This window comes from Muscardinus avellanarius (assembly GCF_963383645.1).
Source record: "Muscardinus avellanarius genome assembly, chromosome: X".
In the NCBI taxonomy this organism is placed as follows: domain Eukaryota; kingdom Metazoa; phylum Chordata; class Mammalia; order Rodentia; family Gliridae; genus Muscardinus; species Muscardinus avellanarius.
The window spans coordinates 43865441-43885266 of record NC_137792.1 but is presented as its reverse complement, the minus strand read 5'-3'; the positions used below and the strand labels follow the sequence as shown (position 1 = coordinate 43885266).

General features: G+C 42.1%; 1 protein-coding gene across 2 annotated transcripts in view; it reads right to left on the bottom strand.

Annotated features, from left to right (window-relative positions):
• Window positions 1–1420: 1420 nt before the first annotated feature.
• Window positions 1421–19826, bottom strand: part of GSPT2 (G1 to S phase transition 2) — a gene marked incomplete at both ends in the record, with an annotated part of 310245 nt that continues 291839 nt past the window's right edge. Inside the window, 2 exons of one of the 2 annotated variants that reach the window (XM_080718379.1) lie at window positions 1421–2928; window positions 3007–3298. In XM_080718379.1, coding sequence (XP_080574505.1) covers window positions 1421–2928; window positions 3007–3298 — 1800 coding nt within the window. Of the gene's footprint in view, window positions 3310–19826 lie in introns of those variants that run through there. The other variant, XM_080718380.1, reaches the window with a different exon arrangement.

The following is a 19826-nucleotide window of genomic DNA, read 5'->3' as shown; positions in this document are numbered from 1 at the left end:
GGTACATAGAGGGAGCATGGGAAAGGGGACACTGTTCTTCTCTGAGCCCAGGCCCAGGGTGCTGTGACAGCATTCTCCACGTGTTCAACTAGCCCATGAGTGTGAGGTCTGCCCAAAGGCCAGCTTTTTCTCACTCTTGGGCATACTGTTATGCCTAAAAGAAAGTTAGGCATACACCCATCACCAGGTATGTATTTGCACTGTGCCAATACCCACTTACCACAAGACAGAATGTTCTTCACTTGTTGACAGTTACACAGAGTGTAAGGCTGCTCTCCTGGCAGGAAACGTAGCCACCTCAGGATCTGTGACTGATGTTTTCTTCAAGCAGCTCTTCTGAGAAATTTCTAGTGCCTCTGACCCCATGAGTGGCTTATAATCTGGTTAAATGACCTTTCACCTTTCCTAAGAACCCCAAGCATGAAAGGGTAAGGGGGTAAAATGGTCTCATTTCCCAGGTCAGGACTCTCATTAACCCTTGTGTTTTATTAAATGACCTACAGCCCTGTTGCCAGCATTTTATCTTCTTAATAGTCATCCCCTTTATTGTGTCATGTCTCATACAAGTTTCACAGTGAACAATACCAAGGAGTGTGTTAATATACTTGAGTAGAGATAGGAATCCAGTCCAATACAGTTTGGATTCCTGGGTATTTATACTTTGGCCATGTTCAAAATTATGGGACCTGATGAAATACCAGTAGGATGGCTAGAGCCCTTCATTTTCAAATTACAAGTAGGGAAGTCACCAAAAGCAAAGTTCATTGGGAAGTGCCCTAAATTAATGTTTAATTAATGTTTAATTACAATTTTTCTTTTTGTGTAAGTTTGCACTTTTTGGTAAATCTCTCATTTAAAATAGTGAGTGAACAGTTTTTTTAAAGCCTAATAAACCATTCAATCCCTCCAGGAAGTAAAAAACAAAAAAACTAACTGAATAGTATTACATATAAACCTTAGCCATTATTCAAAAGCATTTCCAATACCAAAAGGAGTTTCAAATGGAATATTTATTCACATGTTAGTTGTTTTTTTAACATGTACACACACACTGACACTCTCTGGTTGGTCTGCTCGGGACACAGGTTGTCTAAATGTCCTAAAGGAAAAAATGAAAAATTAAAAATACATTAATTTTTCATTGCTGTAGGCAATTACGTCCACATCACATACAAAGCTATTACTGATTTTTCCATAGAAGCAGAGTGGTGCAGGGGGAAGAAACTCAAAGATCTATTCAACAGTGACATAAACAAGATCTCAACGTGAGAAAGCTGACCAAACATGGATTTTTTGCTGTTAAACTTGTTTGCAAAACATGAAGAAAATGTCCGTTGATGGGTAGTGAATAAGAGAAGGTGGTGAACTTTCGCAGTCTATTCTCCTCATGGTGTCGTGCAGAGGAGTGGAGAAAAACTGCTTAGTCCTTCTCTGGGACCAGTTTCAGAACTTTCCCGATGGCGATGGTCTTGCCCTCATCTCTTAAAGTAAAGCGACCCATCTGGGGAAAGTCTTTAAATGTCTCAAGGCAGATGGTTCCTGCTGTCCTTAACCGGGCAATGCACACTTGATCTTGCTTCACGAAGCGGGGTCGGGTCTTACTTTTTTCTCCTGATCTTTTATCTACTAAGGAGATTAAGGCTGTTATCTCGACTTCTTCGATGCAGGTATGAATGTGCAGCACCGCATTGTAACCTGGGCAGATGATAGATTTGTGCTCAATGATCACTATCTGAACGTCAAATGTGCGTCCAGAATGGCAAAGGTTGGTAGGGTCGCAGAGTATGAAGCCGGGAAGAATCTCTTCTTCTTCAATTCCCTTCAGTCGGATTTTGAGGTTTTCACCTGGGGCGACAAAATCAGTCTCGGTATCATCAGACAGAATTCCAAGAACTTCAACGCTGTGCTTGTTAGGCATCATCACAAGCTGCTGGCCTTTATAAATGGATCCTGATTCCAGTTTGCCCAGGACCACAGTACCCATATCTTTATACTTGTCTACAATCGGCAGTCTAATCGGTCCATCAATTGATCTGTTAAAGTTTGGCAAATTATCCAAGTACGGGATGAATGGTAACCCGGTGTACCAAGGGCAGAAATCGGATTCCTCTTTAATATTTGCACCGGTCAGTCCTGAGCAGGGCATAAAGTGAATGTCCTTTTTGGGACTGAAGCCGACTTTTTTCAAAAAGGGCACCAGTTTTTCTTTACATTCTTCATATCTCTCGCTGCTCCAATTGACGGTGGGATCATCCATTTTATTAATGAGCACTATTAAATATTTCACCCCTGCCGTTTTGGCCAACATCGCATGCTCCCTGGTCTGTCCACCTTTTTCGAATCCAGTTTCAAACTCTCCTTTCCTGGCAGAGATGACCAGCACAGCCAGATCGGCTTGAGAAGCACCACCGATCATGTTTGGGACAAAACTCTTGTGGCCAGGGGCATCTAAAATTGTGAAATGTTTCTTTTCGGTTTCAAAATAGGCACGGCCCACTTCTACTGTTTTACCCTTGTCTCGTTCTTCCTGATTCGTATCTAAGGCCCAGGACAAATACCAAGTTTCTCTGTTTTTCTCCTTAGCTTCTCTCTCATATTTCTCAAGTGTCCTTTTGTCAACCATCCCAGTCAAAAACATGATCTGTCCCCCGATGGTTGACTTGCCGGCATCTACGTGCCCAATGAAGACCACGTTTACGTGTTCTTTCTTGGGAACACCCGAGGGGATGGCCACAGCTTTTGATTTTTTGGTTTCCTCTTTCTCCTCCATCATCTCCTGGCTACCTTCTTCCGGAGGTCCCGAATCTGCCAAGGAACAGCCCCCCGGCTCAGCTTCACTTACTTCTTTACTGTGCTCCCATGATTCATCTAGGACCATATCCACCTCTCCATTTTCTATAACGCGTTCTGAAAGTTCCATGGTAACGGCTGAATCGGAACCTTGGCACGACACTAAGGGTTCATCTGCGCAAGGTTCCACAGGTGCCCCCCGTCCCAGCTTTTTACCTTGCGGGTCTCCCGCGCTGCTGCAGGTTCCACCACTGGCTGCCGGGGCGGTGGGCGGCTGCAGCGAGCTCCGCAGGAAGGACGGCACGAACTCCGCTGCATGAACGTTAGGCACGAAGGGTTTGGCGTTGACGTTGAGCTGACGGCCGAAGGCCGAGCTGAGATGCTCGCTCTGGGCCTCCGCGGCAGCAGGGAGCCCATCCCCGCCCGGGGCCGGCCCCGGGACATCCATGTCCACCTGGTCCCAGCAGTCGGGAGCCGAGTCGCTGCTGCTGCTGCTGCCCGGATCCATGCTCCCAGGACCTGATGTATAGGTAGCGGGAATCAGGAGCTGGAGCGGGGGCGACAAGCCAGATAGAACGGGCTACGCCAGCGAGAGTAAGGCAGAGAGGGCGCGGGGCCAAGGGGGAGCGACACGAACCTCAGCGGCACCGCGGGGGCTGCCGAGTGCCGATGCTGTATTCGCAACTGCGGCGGCGGCACCAGATATGGCGGCTCAACACTCTCCTCCAGTGTGTGAGCGGATCTCCTCCCCCAAACCCCAACCACTTCCGACTCCTCCACCCCCGACCCAACGCCGCCGGTGGATTGACCCCTCGCTGCCATCCGTAGGCTCGGCCTCCTTACTGTCAGCCAGGGGCTAAGTCCAAAGTACAATGTTTAAAAACCCCATCATTTCCATTTACTTTTGTTCCCAGGACCCGGGAGAATGATTGGGACCTCGATCTAATGATGAAGCCTCGGACGGGCACACCTGATTTTCAATTCTACCCAAGAATCCAGATATAAATGGGAACTGTTGGGCAAATGGGAGGCAGGACTTGAATTAATTACCCAGAAACCCGCAACCGAAGGGAGAAAGACTGAGTGACTAGGCAGGGACCCATGAAATACCTGAAGATGGATCTGAAGGTAGAAAATGCAACTTAAGATCACTTACTCATTTGAAAGCCAAAGACCCTTTTAAATGTCCCTTTCCCAACGGGGCCTCTGTAAGACTGCAGCTTCTGCTGGTTGCTTCTACAATGTAATAATGATGGGGTCATAGCTTACTCTTTTCATATTAAGCACCTTGGCTATCTGCATTGAGACAATTGTCTCAATGGAGCTTCTAGATGCTTCATATGCAGGTGCCTGAGCAATGGCTGGCCTGCCACTCTCTGGATTCACAACTGTATTGTGGGTGCACCTACCCCGTATCACCTCAGCAGAGTACGCCCTCTTGCCGCCGGGTTTCCTGCCCCAGTCTAGGAGCCTGGAAGCCTACGCAATGCTAGTTTGCTTATGAACCAGTGCCCAGTTAGATCCCTCCCAGGTGAGCAGTGATGGCAAAAGGCTGTAACTGGTACTCTAATTAAAGCAATAATGACCTTTGAGGTAGAGTTCTTATAAACCAAATTAATAGAATATCACCTGGGAAAGAGTTAACATTTATTCCAAAGTCTAGATGACCTTGTTTGTAAATTATCTTAGTTTATAGCAAACAAACAAAAAAATCAGAGGATACTACATTTTGCTAGTATGAGATAGAGTCATACACTTGCACTTTAAATAAATCCAACACTAAAACAAAATATTGGAAAACCAAGTGACTGATTCATAACTTGAGAATTGTGTTTTCAGTCTGGAGTTGCTACTATTTTAATAGCTTCATTTTATTCTCAAACCTTTAGATAGAAAATCCCTTTATCTTTTTTATACTTTTATTGATGCATTGTAATTATAACTTATAGTGAGATTCAAGCCATACAAACATACACACAAGTCTTGGTGTGTTTCCTTTTAGTTTCCACTCTATTACCCATCCCACCGCATACATAATAGTGAGATTGGTAGTGATACTTTCATAAATAGGCACCACATAATTTAAACTATTTTTTCTCCAGTTCTTTATTTTCTCCTCCCCACTTCCCTCCCTTATCCCCTTCCACTGGTCACTCTCCTCAGTTATCTAAGGTCCTTTTGACCCCAGCAATGGCTTGTTTACTGTGACATAAAGAAAATGTGCACATCCATTTATAGTAAATAAAACGAACTGGGAGGTGAAGTGTACGGGACACCTTTGAATACACCTAGGACAGACTTTCTAAAACACTTCTGAGAGAACTTCTCAAGATTTAGGTGGTCATATTCACTTAAGGTAATTCATACAAAGAAGCTGGACAGATCTAGTTTTATTTTCCTTCTTCTGGGTCAACTGCGTTGATCATAAAAATATTGGCATGACTGCTACTCGGCAGTATCTCTTAAAGAACAGAGGATGCTCCCGTTTTAGAACCTAAAAGGAGAAATAATGGGGGAATATCCTCACAAATTATCATCTATTGGGTTCAAAGGGAGACAGATAAACCAATGAGACAGAGAGGAGGGAGAGGGAGAGGGAGGGACAGAGGGCAGGAGGGAGAGAGAAGAGAGAGAGAGGGGAGGGAGGAAGGGAGGGAGGGAGGGAGAGAGAGAGAGAGAGAGAGAGAGAGAGAGAGAGAGAGAGAGAGAGAGAGAGAGAAAGGGAAACACTGACCAATTTATTAGGTTGTATCCAGAGAAACTGACGTTTGACAAAAATTCTTTTTTTTGTGTGTGTGTGTGTGATGGAGTGCTCACCTCCATTCTCTCTGCCTAGAATTTTAAAAGAGTTCTGCAGTAAATTCGAGACTTTTTCTCACCTAGGGCCTTTTAAAAATGTGTAGAGCTGAGTGTGGTGGCACATACCTATAAGTAACCCCAGACTTGGGAGGCTGAGATATGAGAATCACAGGTTCAAAGCCAGCCTTAGCAATTTATCAAGGCTCTCAGCAACTGAGGGTGACTGTCTCCAAATAAAAATAAAATAAAATAGGGCTGGGGTGTAGCTCAGAGTTAGAATGCCCCTGGGTTCAATCCCTAGCAACACACACATACATGTGCACGCGCATGTGCGTGCGCGCGCGCGCACACACACACACACACACACACACATTGCAGGTGCTATCCATCCACAGTTTAATTCAATTTTCCCTTTTTAAAAACTTTTAATTGTAAAGTATAGCACAAATGCAGAGACTCACATAAAACAAATGTATAACTTATTGACTTATGAAAGAGAAACATTCCCATCTCCACCATTCAAGTAAAAAAATAGAAATCTGCCAGCCAACCCAGAAGACCCTCCTGTGTCCTATTCAGTCACAACCTATATCCTCTACTGGTGACTGTAACTGCCACCTAGATATTTATGCTGATCACCTATATGCTTTTCCATACATTTGTTATCACACAGATGTATATACTTAAGCACTACAGTTCAATTTTGCCTAGCTTTCTCCCCCTTTTTCTTCTTTCTTTCTTCCTTCCTTCCTTTCTTTCTTTTTTTCATTTGTTCTTTCTTTCGTTTTTGAGGATGGAATTCAGGGCTTTGTGCATACTAAGAATGTGTTCTACCACTGAACTGTGCTCCCAGCCTTTACTAGCTTTTTTGATACCTTTTTTTTTATTGGTGCATTGTAACCATACATCTTGATGCAGTTCAGGGTGATAGAGGCATACATGCACCCAGTCTTCATTGATCCCTTTCCCAGTTCCCACCCCACTCTGTCTCCCTCCCCTCCTTGCCATCCTCAACACAGTAATGTCATTAAGTGTGTATATATACATTATGTCCATTGAAGTCTCAAGTCTCCCCCCTATCTCCCTTGGTTTGGTCCCCTCCATTCCACTAAGGTTTCTCCTCCTTTGTCTGGAGTTCCTCCTATGTCCCAATTTCTTTTAAGTTTTTCTTAATCTATAGGTCCCCAATTTATCCTCCCTTTTTTCATGTCATTTATTCACTGAGGAAAATGAATGAATGACACCTATAGATAGAATTGTTTGCTTTCTCAACATTGCTGACTGTGTCTACATGTTTTCCACTTGTTTTTTCCCCTGTATTTTCTGTATATCAATAATTAGATTTTTGAGCCTAACCAGATTCAGACATAATTTTTGAAAAGAACATTTCAAGGGGAGTTTTGATTATTTCCATCAAAAGGCACATTAGGCCAGGTTGTGCCTCTTTTCACAGGTAGCAGTAATCAGTGACAATTGCGTAGAAGCATCATTAGAGCTTGCAAAATTGTGATAATGTACTTCGGTACTTTTCCCTTTATTAACTAGAAAATTGCTCTAGCAAATTTCCCTCCATCAAATATGTTGTGATATAAATTTAAAGGAAAGTCTCAAAAGGTTATATGTCTTTCCCTTTACCTAGGAGTTTTCAAAATAATGATTTAGTTGCCTATAATATTTTGCAGATGACAGATGAGGATAATTTTCTTTCTCATATTGGGAACTGAACCCAGGGTTATTCTACCTCTGAGCTATACCTCCAAGTCCTTTTTATTTTTTTGTTTTGAAACAAAGCCTTACCAGTTTGCTGCGAGTCTCACAAAATTGCTGAGACTGGTCTCAAACCTGAGATCCTTCTGTCCCAAGTACAGAGATTACAGGAGTGAATCACCACACCCAGCTAAATAAGGATATTTAAAGGGGCAGTTATGATATGTTTTAAGAAATTCCACTTACTGTATACTTATTGATGATCATTGGTCAGTAGATACTTTTTCATGTTGGGGTTTGAATGCTTTTGAAACTACGACACTAGTCCTTAATAGATCATTTCTTATCTCATATGAGAAGATTAGAGGTCAATTTTATACATTTCCAGCCAATCAGGAATCATGTTTTTTTTTTTTTTTTGGTGGTACTGGGGTTCTTGAAAGCCCTTCTACCTCTGGGCTACACTCCCAGACCTATTATATACATTTTTTTAATTTTTGGAAACAGGGTCTCTTAAGCCAGCACTTTGAATCTGCACAATCCTCCGGTCTCTGCCTCCCAAGTGCAGAGATTACAAGCGTGCACCGCCACGCCCGGCGGAATCATGGTTCTTAATAACAGAGGATGATGGAATTAAAAAAATACTCATTTGGCTTATCCAACCTACATGTATACTAGTCTCTATTACAACCATCAGCATGATTACAGAAAACAGAATATTTTTCTGCATAAGCTTTCCTTATTCTCTGCCCATATTTCATAGATTAACTGTATCTATCTGACAAGTTTCTTTTATTGAGTGCTTTCCAGGCACAAGTCAAATCTCAATTATTTTATATGGATTCTCTCACTTAACTTTCCTTATCACCCTATGAAGAATGTGACCTTATCACTGTATTTTCCAGATGAGGAAATAATATTTAGAGATGCTGCGTGAATTACTTGGGTAAGCAGTGGACTCGGGTTCCCAGACTTTGGGACTCTAAGAGCAAACGGATTGGTTAGAATCTACTATATACAAATAAAGGAATGGAGAGAGTTTGGGGGGTTAAATCACAAATGGGAGAAGAGAGTAAATTATAGATTATCTGGAGAAAATAAAGATAAGAATGAATTTAAAAGAGAAAGTCTAGCCAGACATGATGGCCCGTGCGTTTAATCCCAGCGTTTGGAAGGCTGAGACAGGAGGAATGCGGTTCCCATACAGCCTCAGCTACTACTTAGAGAGGCCCTTTGCAACTCAGTGAGACCCTATTTCCAAATAAAGAATAAAAATATAGGTCTGGGAGTGTAGCTTGGAGGTAGAGTGCTCCTGGGTTCCATCCCCAGTACTCCAGAGAGAGAGAGGGATAGAGATGGAGATGGAGAGAGAGAGAGAGAGAGAGAGAGAGAGAGAGAGAGAGAGAGAGAGAGAGAGAGACTAATTGAACAGCATTCTTCCTTGAGGACTTGGAGGTAATATTGCAAAAATTGTGGGGGAAGATTGTAGTGAGAAAAACAAAACAAGGTAACAAGGTATGGGGAAAGATTTAGAATAGACCCATGGAGTATTGGGAATATGGCTGACTTGAAATTAATAAAAGCATCTTTGAAAATAATTGCAATTAAGCCCAGCACAATGTGCATGCTCATAATGCTGGCTGGCTACTTGGGAGGCGGAGGCAGGAGGATTGCCTATTCAAGGTCAGCCTGTGAAAATTAGGGAGACCTTGTCTTACAAAAAAAAAAGGAATCAATAGGGCCAGTCATATAGCTTAGTAGTAGAGTACCTGGTTAAATCCCCAGTATCAAACAACATCAACCCCAATTAGACAAAAGAATTTTAACCTGGAGTATTTAATACTCCTAAGTTTTGGGATTTCCCTTTTTTCTCCTTATACCTAGCATCATTGGGTAACCTGAGGTATGAGCAGAGCTCTTTTGTTGTTGCTGTTTTTGTGGGTGCTTTATCAGTACTGGGGATGGAGCCCAGGGACAGTTTACCTCTGAGCTATACCCAGTCTATTTATTTATTTATTTATTTATTTATTTATTTATTTATTTAGAAACAGGGTCTCTCTTAGTTACCACATACTAATCTCAAACCTTTTTTTTTTTTTTGGTGGTACTGGGGTTCCTGGAAGCCCTTCTACCTTCGGGCTACACTCCTAGACCTATTTTTTATATTTTTGTTTTTGAAACAGAGTCTCTTACCCCAGCACGGCTGGCTTCGAACCTGCGTGATCCTCCTGTCTCCGCCTCTCAAGGGCGGGGATTACAAGCGTGCGCCACCACGCCTGGCTAATCTCAAACCTTTGATCCTTAGCTGGGCGTGGTGGCACACACCTGTAATCCCAATACTAGAAAGGCGGAGAGACAGGAGCATTACAGATTTGCGATCAGCTTTAGCAACCTAGTGAGGCTCTCAACAACTTATTGAGACCCTGTTTCCAAATAAAAAATAAAAAATAGATCTGGGGGCATAGCTTAGAGGTAGAATGGGTTCAATCCCTTGTAACACACACACACACACACACACACACACACACACACACACACACACCTTTTGATCCTTTGGTCTCAGCCTCTCAGATTCTAGGATTACAGGTGTGCTTGACTGAGTGCACCCTACAGGAGCAACTTCAAGTTTCATCTAGTCTTAAGGAAGAGTGGTGTTAGGAGGGCCAAAAGACTAGGATGATATTGAGGAGTTAGTGAACTCAGGGCTGACAGCATTTTTTCCCAGTCTCTCTGTACTGAGAAGGCTGGGAAGCTTAAGTCTCTATTTCTTCAAGATTTTTTTTTGTGTGTGTGGTTCTGGGGATGGAACCCAGATGCATTCTACCTCCAAGCCGCACCCCCTGCCCTATTTTTATTCTTTATTTTGAAACCGGATCTCACTGAATTGCAAAGGGCCTCACTCAGTAGCTGAGGCTGTCCATGAACATCGATCTTCCTTTCTCAGCCTCCCAAATGCTGGGATTACGAGCCTGCGCCACCATGCCCGGGTTCTTCAAGTTTTTGATGGGAAGGGTTCCTAGCACATTTTCCCCCTGTCAATCTGCTGCCCTGGCCAGATTTCACTTAGAAGCAATCTGAATCTAGAGACCTGCAGTAAGGCAGACAGGATTAGGAGTGAAGATCCAGCGGTGGGGGAGGGGAGTGGAAAATCTCCTGAGCCAACAGTTCTGGTGGAGTTTCCTGTTTCCAAGATGGCAACAGAATCACTTGACACCTACAAACAACAGCTGCAGTGAGCGCTTCCTGACTCCCTTGCTCCCAGCTGTGGCCGAGGTGACAGCTACCTATTGGAGACAATTCAGCTGCATGAGTGTGGTAATCATTCAGAGAGGCTGGAAATAGATCTTTTTCCTGTAGGTCCTAGAAGGGAAGAATTTATAAACCTGTAATTCTCCATGTTAATTTCATGTTAATTCCTGTGCTAATTAACATAGAGCACATTCTGTTAACATCGACCAAACACAGACTTGGACAAGTATCACCCAGCTAAGGCTCAGAGGCAAATCCTTCTATTTCTCTTTTTCCTTTGTTTAATTTTCTTAATCACTTGTGCCTCAGTTTCCTTATCTGGGATGTAGAAATATATTCACAAGTATGCTATAGGATTCTATTTTGGGGGGTACTGGGGATTGAACCCAGGGGCATTCTACTTCTGAGCTACACTCCCAGACCTATTTTATACTTTATTTGGAAACAATGTCTCACCAAATTGCTGAGAGCCTCACTATGTAGCTGAGGGTGGCTTCGAACCTGTGTGATCCTCCTGTCTCAGCCTCCCAAGCATGGGGATTACAAGTGGCCACTATGCCAGGCTATTTATTTATTTTGAACAGAGTTTCACTAAGTTGCAGATGGCCTCACTGTGTTAGTGAGGCTAGCTTTGAACCTGTGATCCTCAGTCTTATTCTCAGTTTCCCAAGTACTGGGACTACAGGTGTGCGCCACCATGTTCTACTTAAGAGTGAGTGGGACCTTTAAGAGGTGATTAGGTTATGAGGGCTCCTTCTTCATGAGAAGATTAAGACCCTTATTAAAGAGATTTCACACAGCATTAAAGCCTCTCTTGTCCTTCTGTCACCTGCCACGTGAAGACAAAGCATTCTGCCCCTCTGGAGGAAAAAGTACCAATCACCATCTTAGGAGCAGATACTGAACGTTCCTGAAGTTGAGCTTGGACTTTCAGCCTCTAGAAATGCGACAACTTTTAGTTATGTATGAGTCACTTAATCTAAGGTACTTTATTATAGTATTAATGGACTAATTCCTACACAGTTAACATAGAGAATATGAAGAGCTTCCCAAACGGGATTGTTAGTCACTCAGCCTTTTTCATTTCCTACCAGTACCAAGAGTTGCTACAATACAACTTGGTGAATTATTCTCAACAAGTGTCGAATTTCTTGATACCCAAACCCTGGAGTCACCCATCCAAGAAGTCTAATTTGAATATTAAAAGGTGAAGGAGAAGCTGATCAGGCATAGTGGCACACACCTGTAATCCTAGTACTTGGGAGGCTGAAGATAGGAGGGTTACAGGTTTGAGGCCAACCTCAGGCATTTGGCCTGGGGTCTTATCTCAGAGATAGAATGCCCTGAGTCACAAAAGAGAGAAAGAAAGAAAGAAAAGAAAGTAAGAAAGAAAACATGAAAAGTATTCATGATGGTCAATGTGATAATATTTCAATCCCTGCGTACATCTGGGCAAAACCTGAACAAGTATTGCTCCATTTACTTAAAGTAATAAGATAAATACAAGGAATTCCTTAATTCCCCTATATCTAAGCAACACATCTTATGTGACAGCCTATATTCAAGTAATCATGGGTATAAATGTTTTACACATCCTGGAATTTGCACGCTTCACAATGTGCTAACTATATTGTGTCAAGTTAATTTCATCACAGTACAGGAAGGCAAGCTCTTAGCCCGATGTTAAAAATGCAAAAATGGAGCCAGGCATGGTGTTGTATGCCTGTAATGTCAGTAGTTGAGAGGCTGAGACAGAAAGAGCTCAGGTTCAAGACCAGACTCAGCAAATTAGCCAGATCCTGTTTCAAAATAAAAAATAAAATAGGAGCCAGGAGCACACTTGTAATCCAGTACTTGGGAAGCTGAGACAGGAGAATTGTGCAGGTTAGAAGACAATCTCAGCTACTAAGTGAGCGTCTCAGCAACTTAGTGATATCCTGTTTCCAAATAAAGTATAAAAAATAGATCTAGCGGTATATCCTAGAGGTAGAAAGCGCCTGGGTTCCATTCCCAGTACAAATAAAATAAAATAAAATAAAATAAAATAAAATAAAATAAAATAACAGAGATGAGAGCACCTTCTCTGTGGTTGCTCCTGAGCTCCAGGGGGCAGAGTAGTTGGGGAGTTTGAACCATGGAGGGAAGATGTGCTTTTCAATAAGAAAAATAACAAACATGCATTTAAACCCATTGGATAGCCAGGTGTGGAGGCACATGCTTGTATTCCCAGAATTTGTAATCCTAGAGGATCACAGGTTCATGGACAGCCTGAGCTCTTAGTGAGTCCCTCTGCAACTTAGTGAGGCCTTGTTTCAAAATATAGAATAAAAAATAGGGCTGGAAGCCAGACATGGTGGCACATGCTTGTAATCCCAGCATTTGGAAGGCTGGTCCATGGCCAGCCTCAGCTACTTACTGAGAACCTTTGCAACTTAGTGAGACCCTGCATCAAAAAAATAAAGAACAAAACATAGGGTTGGGGGTATGGCTCTGAGGTAGAATGCCTCTGGGTTCCATCCCCAGTCCTGCAAAAAAAAAAAAAAAAAAAAAGGGTCTGGAAGTGTAGTTTGGAGGTAGAATGCCTCTGGCTTCTATCCCCAGTATGGCAAAAAACAAAAATTAGATATCAGGTGTCATAACAGGAAAAACACCTCCTTTCTATCACTATGTGGTTCTAGGACTTCAAAATTGCCACAAGAGTAGATTTGAAGTGTTTTCTCCATAAAAAAGGCAAACACGAGCCCGGCGTGGTGGCGCACACTTGTAATCCCCGTGCTTGGGAGGCTGAGACAGGAGGATCGCACAGGTTCGAAGCCAGCCTCAGCTACTTAGTGAGGCTCTCAGCAACTTAGTGAGATCCTGTTTCCAAATAAAATAAAAAAGGCAAACATGTTCTTCTTTATGCCTGAATAAAGTTCCATTGCATGTAAATACCACATGTTGCTTATCCATCCATCTGCTGATGGACACCTGGGTTGGGTCCCTCATTCAGCTCTTGGGAATGGCACTGCTATAAACATGGGTATGCGTGCCTCACTACTGTGTTCTGACTGTAATTCTTTTGGGAAGATACTGAGGAGGAGTGGTGGAGCTGGGTAATATGGTGGTTCCCTTCCTAGTCTTTGGATACTCATCTCCATATTGACTGTTACTTTGAAACTCACTATGATGAATGCATCATGCACAAGTAGACTGGTGCATCTACATCGCACCAATAAAAATATATAAAAGATAAGTGTGTGAGATAATGCATGCATTAACTAGCTTCACGTACCCATTCCTCGATTCATATATATATATAAATATAAACATATGTATGTGTACACAAGACACAATTTTATTTGTCATCATTTTTATAAAAAAGTCACCAACAATTTTAAATGGAAGAGAATTAATCCATTGTGTAGAAATTAGGTACACAGAGGCAAGTTGAAAACATTATCCTGTGTACAGCACTCAAAGGCCAAATAGAGGACGAGGGCAGGCTTCTGTCGGTGGAGAACAGCATCTGACTAGCCAAGTTAAAACATCTCAAGTTTGAGACTCAGAGGCACAGGCGCTATAGACAACGGGCCACCCACATGTGCTCCCTGTACACAGCAGAGTCAGCCACACAGTACGGCCCGCAACAACTCCTGCCTGCCCCACTGCCTCTGAGGAGTCTGCTGAGATACCCAGCCAGAGAGCGGTAAAGACCCTGGGTCCATCTCCCAGTCCACAGAGAAGACAGGCACCAGGGTTGTGCTAAGGGCTGCCAAGGAGCAGCAATGGGCAAGCCCCGCCTGTGGGAGACTGCACAATAATGGACTCCTTTCTCACTGGGAAGAGAGGGGGAGGGGATTTTCCAGAGGATCAACAGGCCCATCCACCAACTGCAAGGCAGGAGACAAGGCAGAATCTAGACTTGGTGAAAAACACAGTATTTATGAGACAATGGGGAAACTTCCTGAGAATGAATCCTGACCATATTAAGGACTCATTCAGTACTGTTTGGGCCCTGATAATGGTATCTTATATATTTAGGTGTTGGGGGCAATTGGGATTGAACCCAGGAACATTCTACCTCTGAGCTACACCTGGAGTCCTTTCTTTTTTTTATTTTGAAACAGAGTCTCAGTAAGTTGCTGAGGCTGGCCTTGTACCTACAGTACTCCTGTCTCGGCATCCCAAGTATTGGGATTACAGGCATGTGCTAACATGCCCAGCTTTTACAGTAATATATTTAAGGGTATCTTTTCTTCTAAGAAATATAGTTTGTGGTATGTACAGATTAACCTGCATGATGTTTGGGATTTGCCCAAAGTTAACCTGGTAGATTAGGGAACTTTAGTGGGTGTAAGTAAATTAAGATTGACCAAGAGTTTGTAATTGTTGAAATGAGGTGTGATCTATAATTTTTCATAATATTATAACTTATAACTGCTTAACAGAATTTATAAAAGAAAATTAAATAATCACCAAAGCCACCACAAAATATACTAATGAAATCAGAAATTCTGGGCATGGTGCCAGGGCATTAGTATTTTCAAAACCTACTTTCAAATCAGCTTCAGCTAAAGTTTAGAGGCAACGTTCACAGAATCTCACCATCTTTCTTCCTTGTAATGAGAAGTCTGGAAGTACATTTGTGGTGATTCTACTGCTTAGAGATTTTATAAGGCCATCAAGGGTTTCATGCTCCTGAGACAATCTGGGATCATCACAGGGACAAAGGGAAAACCACTCCTGGGCCTTAACTCATAACTCTTTACCTATTCCAACTTGATGTTCTGTTTTTCCCTGTTCTCCTGCTGTAGCCCATGACTTATTGGCTGTTAAGAACATGACACATGTGTTTCCTAACCCTCAGTCACTTTCAAACAGTCTTAGTCTCAAAAATCAGGTATATTCAGGTATGGTGACATACGCTTATCATTCTGAGAGGGGAGAATCACAGGTTTGAGGATAGCCTCAGTATCTTAGTGAGGCCCTCCACAAATTAGTGAGATGCTGTTTCAAAACAAAAAAAAATAGGGTAAGAGGTGCAGCTTGCAGGTAGAACGTCCCTGAATTTAGTCCCCAGCACCACACACACACACACACACACACACACACACACACACACACAGCAACAAACGAAACATGGCATGTGCCTTTTCTTACCCATCAGTCACTAAGTTTCATATAGTCGTTAGTCTCAAAAACTCAGGTGTAGTTGGGCATGGTTGCACACACCTGTGATCCCAGTATTTGGGAGCCTAAGACAAGACGACTCCAGGTTCTCAGCCAGGCTCAGGGATTTAGCAAGGCCTTCCACAACATAGTGAGTTCCTGTTTAAAAAAATAAGGCAGGGGTGTAGCTCATATGTAACGTGTCCCTGGGTTCAGTGTCTAGTACAAAAAACAAGAACAAAAATTGAAATAACAAAAAGCAACTCAGGTGTATTGTTAAGACCAGCCTACTCTTGCCAGGACTCTCCAATAATGAACAACAATGAAGGATAATAGCTGTTGAGGAGTCATCAAAATGACAAATCCCAAGGCTCTTAACTTGTTCCTTGGCATGATCTGTGTTCTCTTCCATTTTTCACTTATGTGTTCTCTTAATCACTCTAGCAACTCATCCTTAAGACAGAAATGTTTAGACAGGATGCAACATCTATATGAGAGATGTAAGTAGTATTTGGCTCTTATATTACCTGGAGCCGTTAAAGTGCCTTCATAGGAAGACACACACACACACACACACACACACACACACACACACACACAATTTGAAAATGTACTTAAGGCCAATTTACATCCCTAAAGCTTTAACTGGTCCTTACTAATAGCCCTTTCACATCAATAAAACTAGCAGTCTCCTCTGTCCTGAGAACCAGCTTGGTCAGTGCCATGTCACCCTTCTGTTCAAGCAAGTCTCTTTCTAATTGTACTTGTGCATCTATCTGACAGAAGGCCCAGGAACTCACCGAGTTGGCTTCACTACTGCTGAAATATGCTGAACAAGTTGATGTTGTTCTAGCCACAACATGACTGCAAAAGCACCAGACATCTCTATTACATTTCTACTTTTTTTTTTTCAGTACTGGGGATGGAACCCAGGGGCATTCTACTTCCAGCTGTAGGGGAGGCTGGAAAAACCATTCTATATAAAAGAAGAATGTGATAGATGTAACTGGTTTGGAAAAAATCCTAAATTCACCCTAGGACCACACATATTCCTTCTTTGAACAAATTTAGGGTTTTTTCTTTTTTGTGTATATATCTAATATATATTTATGTTTATTTATTATTATTATTTTATTGAAAATAAATGGTATATATTTAAACTGTGCTTGGTGCTATCTCCCTCCCACCACCTCCCAACAATGAGTGTCCAAGCTAACCATACTATATTCATTATTTTACACATCTTCGAATGTAGTTTCTCCATTAATCAAGTTCAGCCTTCTTCCTCTCCTATCCTTCCCTTATTTGGAGTCCCTCTAGTATCCCCAATACGCCCTAGTTTGAGCATATTAGAGAAAACATATGTCCCTTTTCTTTCTGGGCTTGACTAATCTCACTTAACATAATGCTCTCCATGACTTTCATCTTCTTGCAAATGACATGATTTTCTTGTTCTTTATAGCTGAGTAGAATTCCATTGTGTGTATTTCCCATAATTTTGCAATCCATTCATCTGTTGATGGAGACCTAGGTTGGTTCCATATTTTGGCTATTATGAATTGTGCTACTATGAATATAGGTATACATATGTTACTGTAGTTCTCTGATTTCAACCCGTTTGGAAGAATACCCAGGAGTGGTAGACCTGGATCATATGGTGGATCTATTCAGTTTTCTAAGGAATCTCTACATCAAACTCCATAGTGGCTGAACTAGTTTGCACTCCCACCAACAGTGTAAAAGAGTTCCTCTTTCCCCACATTCTTGCCAGAATTTGTTGTTATTTGATTTCTTTATGCTTGCCACTCTGATTGGGGTTAGATGGAATCTCAGCAGTTTTTATTTGCATCTCCCTTATGGCTAATGATGTAGAACATCTTTTCATGCATCTATTGGCCATTTGTATCTCTTCTTTTGTGAAGTGTCTATTTAATTCAGTTGCCCATTTCTTGATTGGGTTGTATGTCTTGCTAGTGTAGAGTCTTTTGAGTTCTTTGTATATTTTGGATATTAGCCCTCTATCAAAAAATATGGAACGCTTCATGAATTTGCGTGTCATCCTTGTACAGGGGCCATGCTAATCTTCTCTGTATCATTCCAATTTTAGTATATGTGCTGCCGAAGCGGGCACCAAATTTAGTTTTTTTTTAACCCTTGGGCACTGGTAGGAAAGGCTGTTGGGTCATCAATAAATCAATCCAGTTAGATGGAAGAAACAGAATTTGTAGGGTCAAAAACACAGTCAGGGATAAGGACTGAATATGGATTGAAGGGAATAAACTCACAAGAACTGAGCCTCACACTACGTCCAGGCACTTTTGTACTTGTGTCATTAGTCATTTTTTGTAACCGTCCTACAAACCAAGAACTGGCATTCTTCCCATTCTATGCACCAGCTACTGACTGGAAGATCATAGAGGAGGGGCCAGGTGACTCGCTCAGCATTCTAATAGGTGTCTTCAAGGCCTTCATTTTTTTCTGTGTGCCATGGATCACATTCACTTCTGAGGATTATGAAGATCATCATGGGAAACACCAGTATGAGAAGGGCAAGGGGCCCATTGTTTGCTCAGAGCAGTGGGAGGCCTGTTCCATATGGTGAAAGGGGACATACTGTGATTCTGTCTTGCCAAGGGAGATAAGCTAAAATAGTGGCCCTGTACTGATACTTTCTTACATTACCCTTGCCACCTATGCTTCTTTCAGTCACAAGCGATAATTGGGATCACATGAACATGTGGTGCTCATGTATCACATGCATTGGACTATGGGGCTCCATCCTGCTAAACTTTGGTGACATCATGTTGCCAGAATGTCCAATCACCTCCTTACAAGGAATGAATCCGATGTGCATTAATTTTCATGAATTCCCAAAGACCCCAGCTAAGATCCCATGAGAACATCAAGGGAAGTTCTTCCAATGCATTCCGTGTGCTCCATAACACCTCTTCATGCTGGCAGCGAGAAGCCATCCATGGAGGTAAGAACTCTTCTTTTTTCTACGGGTCTGGGGATGGAACCCAGGGGCATTTGACCTCTGAGCTACACCCCCTGCCCTATTTTTTATTCTTTTTTTTGAAACCGGGTCTCACTGAGTTGCAGAGGGCCTCACTACGTAGCTGAGGCTGTCCGCAAACCGCGATCCTCAGGTCTCAGCCTCCCGAATGCTGGGATTACAAGCGTGCACCACCACGCCCAGCAGAACTCCTCTTTGATTATATTCACTTTGGTCTCCGACCATGTTTTACACACACAGAAGAAGTATAAAATATTCAGTAATCTCGCCGGGCATGGTGGCGCACGCTTGTAATCCCTGCGCTTGGGAGGCGGAGACAGGAGGATCGCGCTGGTTCGAAGCCAGCCACGCGCTGGCTTAGGAGACCCTGCTTCCAAATAAATAAAATAGGTCTGGGAGTGTAGCCCGGGGGTAGAAGGGCTTCCAGGAACCCCAGTACCACCAAAAAAATAGATAAATAAAATAAAATATTCAGTAATCTAAACTCACATTATAATATGCTAGCAAAATAGGAGCAAATTAAATCTAAAATAAGGAGAAGAAAATAATAAAATTGGAGCAAAATCAATGAAATTGTAAAGAGGAAATTAATCAAACATTAACAAAACAGAAAGCTACTTGAGAAGATCTATAAAATCAGTTTCTTGTCAGACAAAGACAACTAGAGGAAAAAAAACCAAATGACTAATAGAGATAAATGAGGGACATCAATACAGATTCCATTGGCAAGAAAAGGATAATAAAAAATATGATAAACAATGTCCTGTCAACAAATTTGATAAGCTTGATGAAATGGACTAATACATTGAAAGATAATCTCTCAAAACACAAGCTGTATAGGTGTATACTCACTAAAAAAATTGTATCAATAATTAATAATCTTCCAAAACAGAAAGCATGAGACCAGATGGTGTCACTGGGGAATTTAACCAAACATTTAAGGAAGAAATCATACCAATACTGTATAATCTTTTTCAGAAGACAGAAATAGAATAAATATTTCCTAATTAGTTCTATAAGGTCACCATTCCCCTGTGAACAAAATCAGGCAGAGAAGTGAAATAACAAGAAAGAAAAACTATATATCAATATGTTTTATGAGCACAGATGTAAA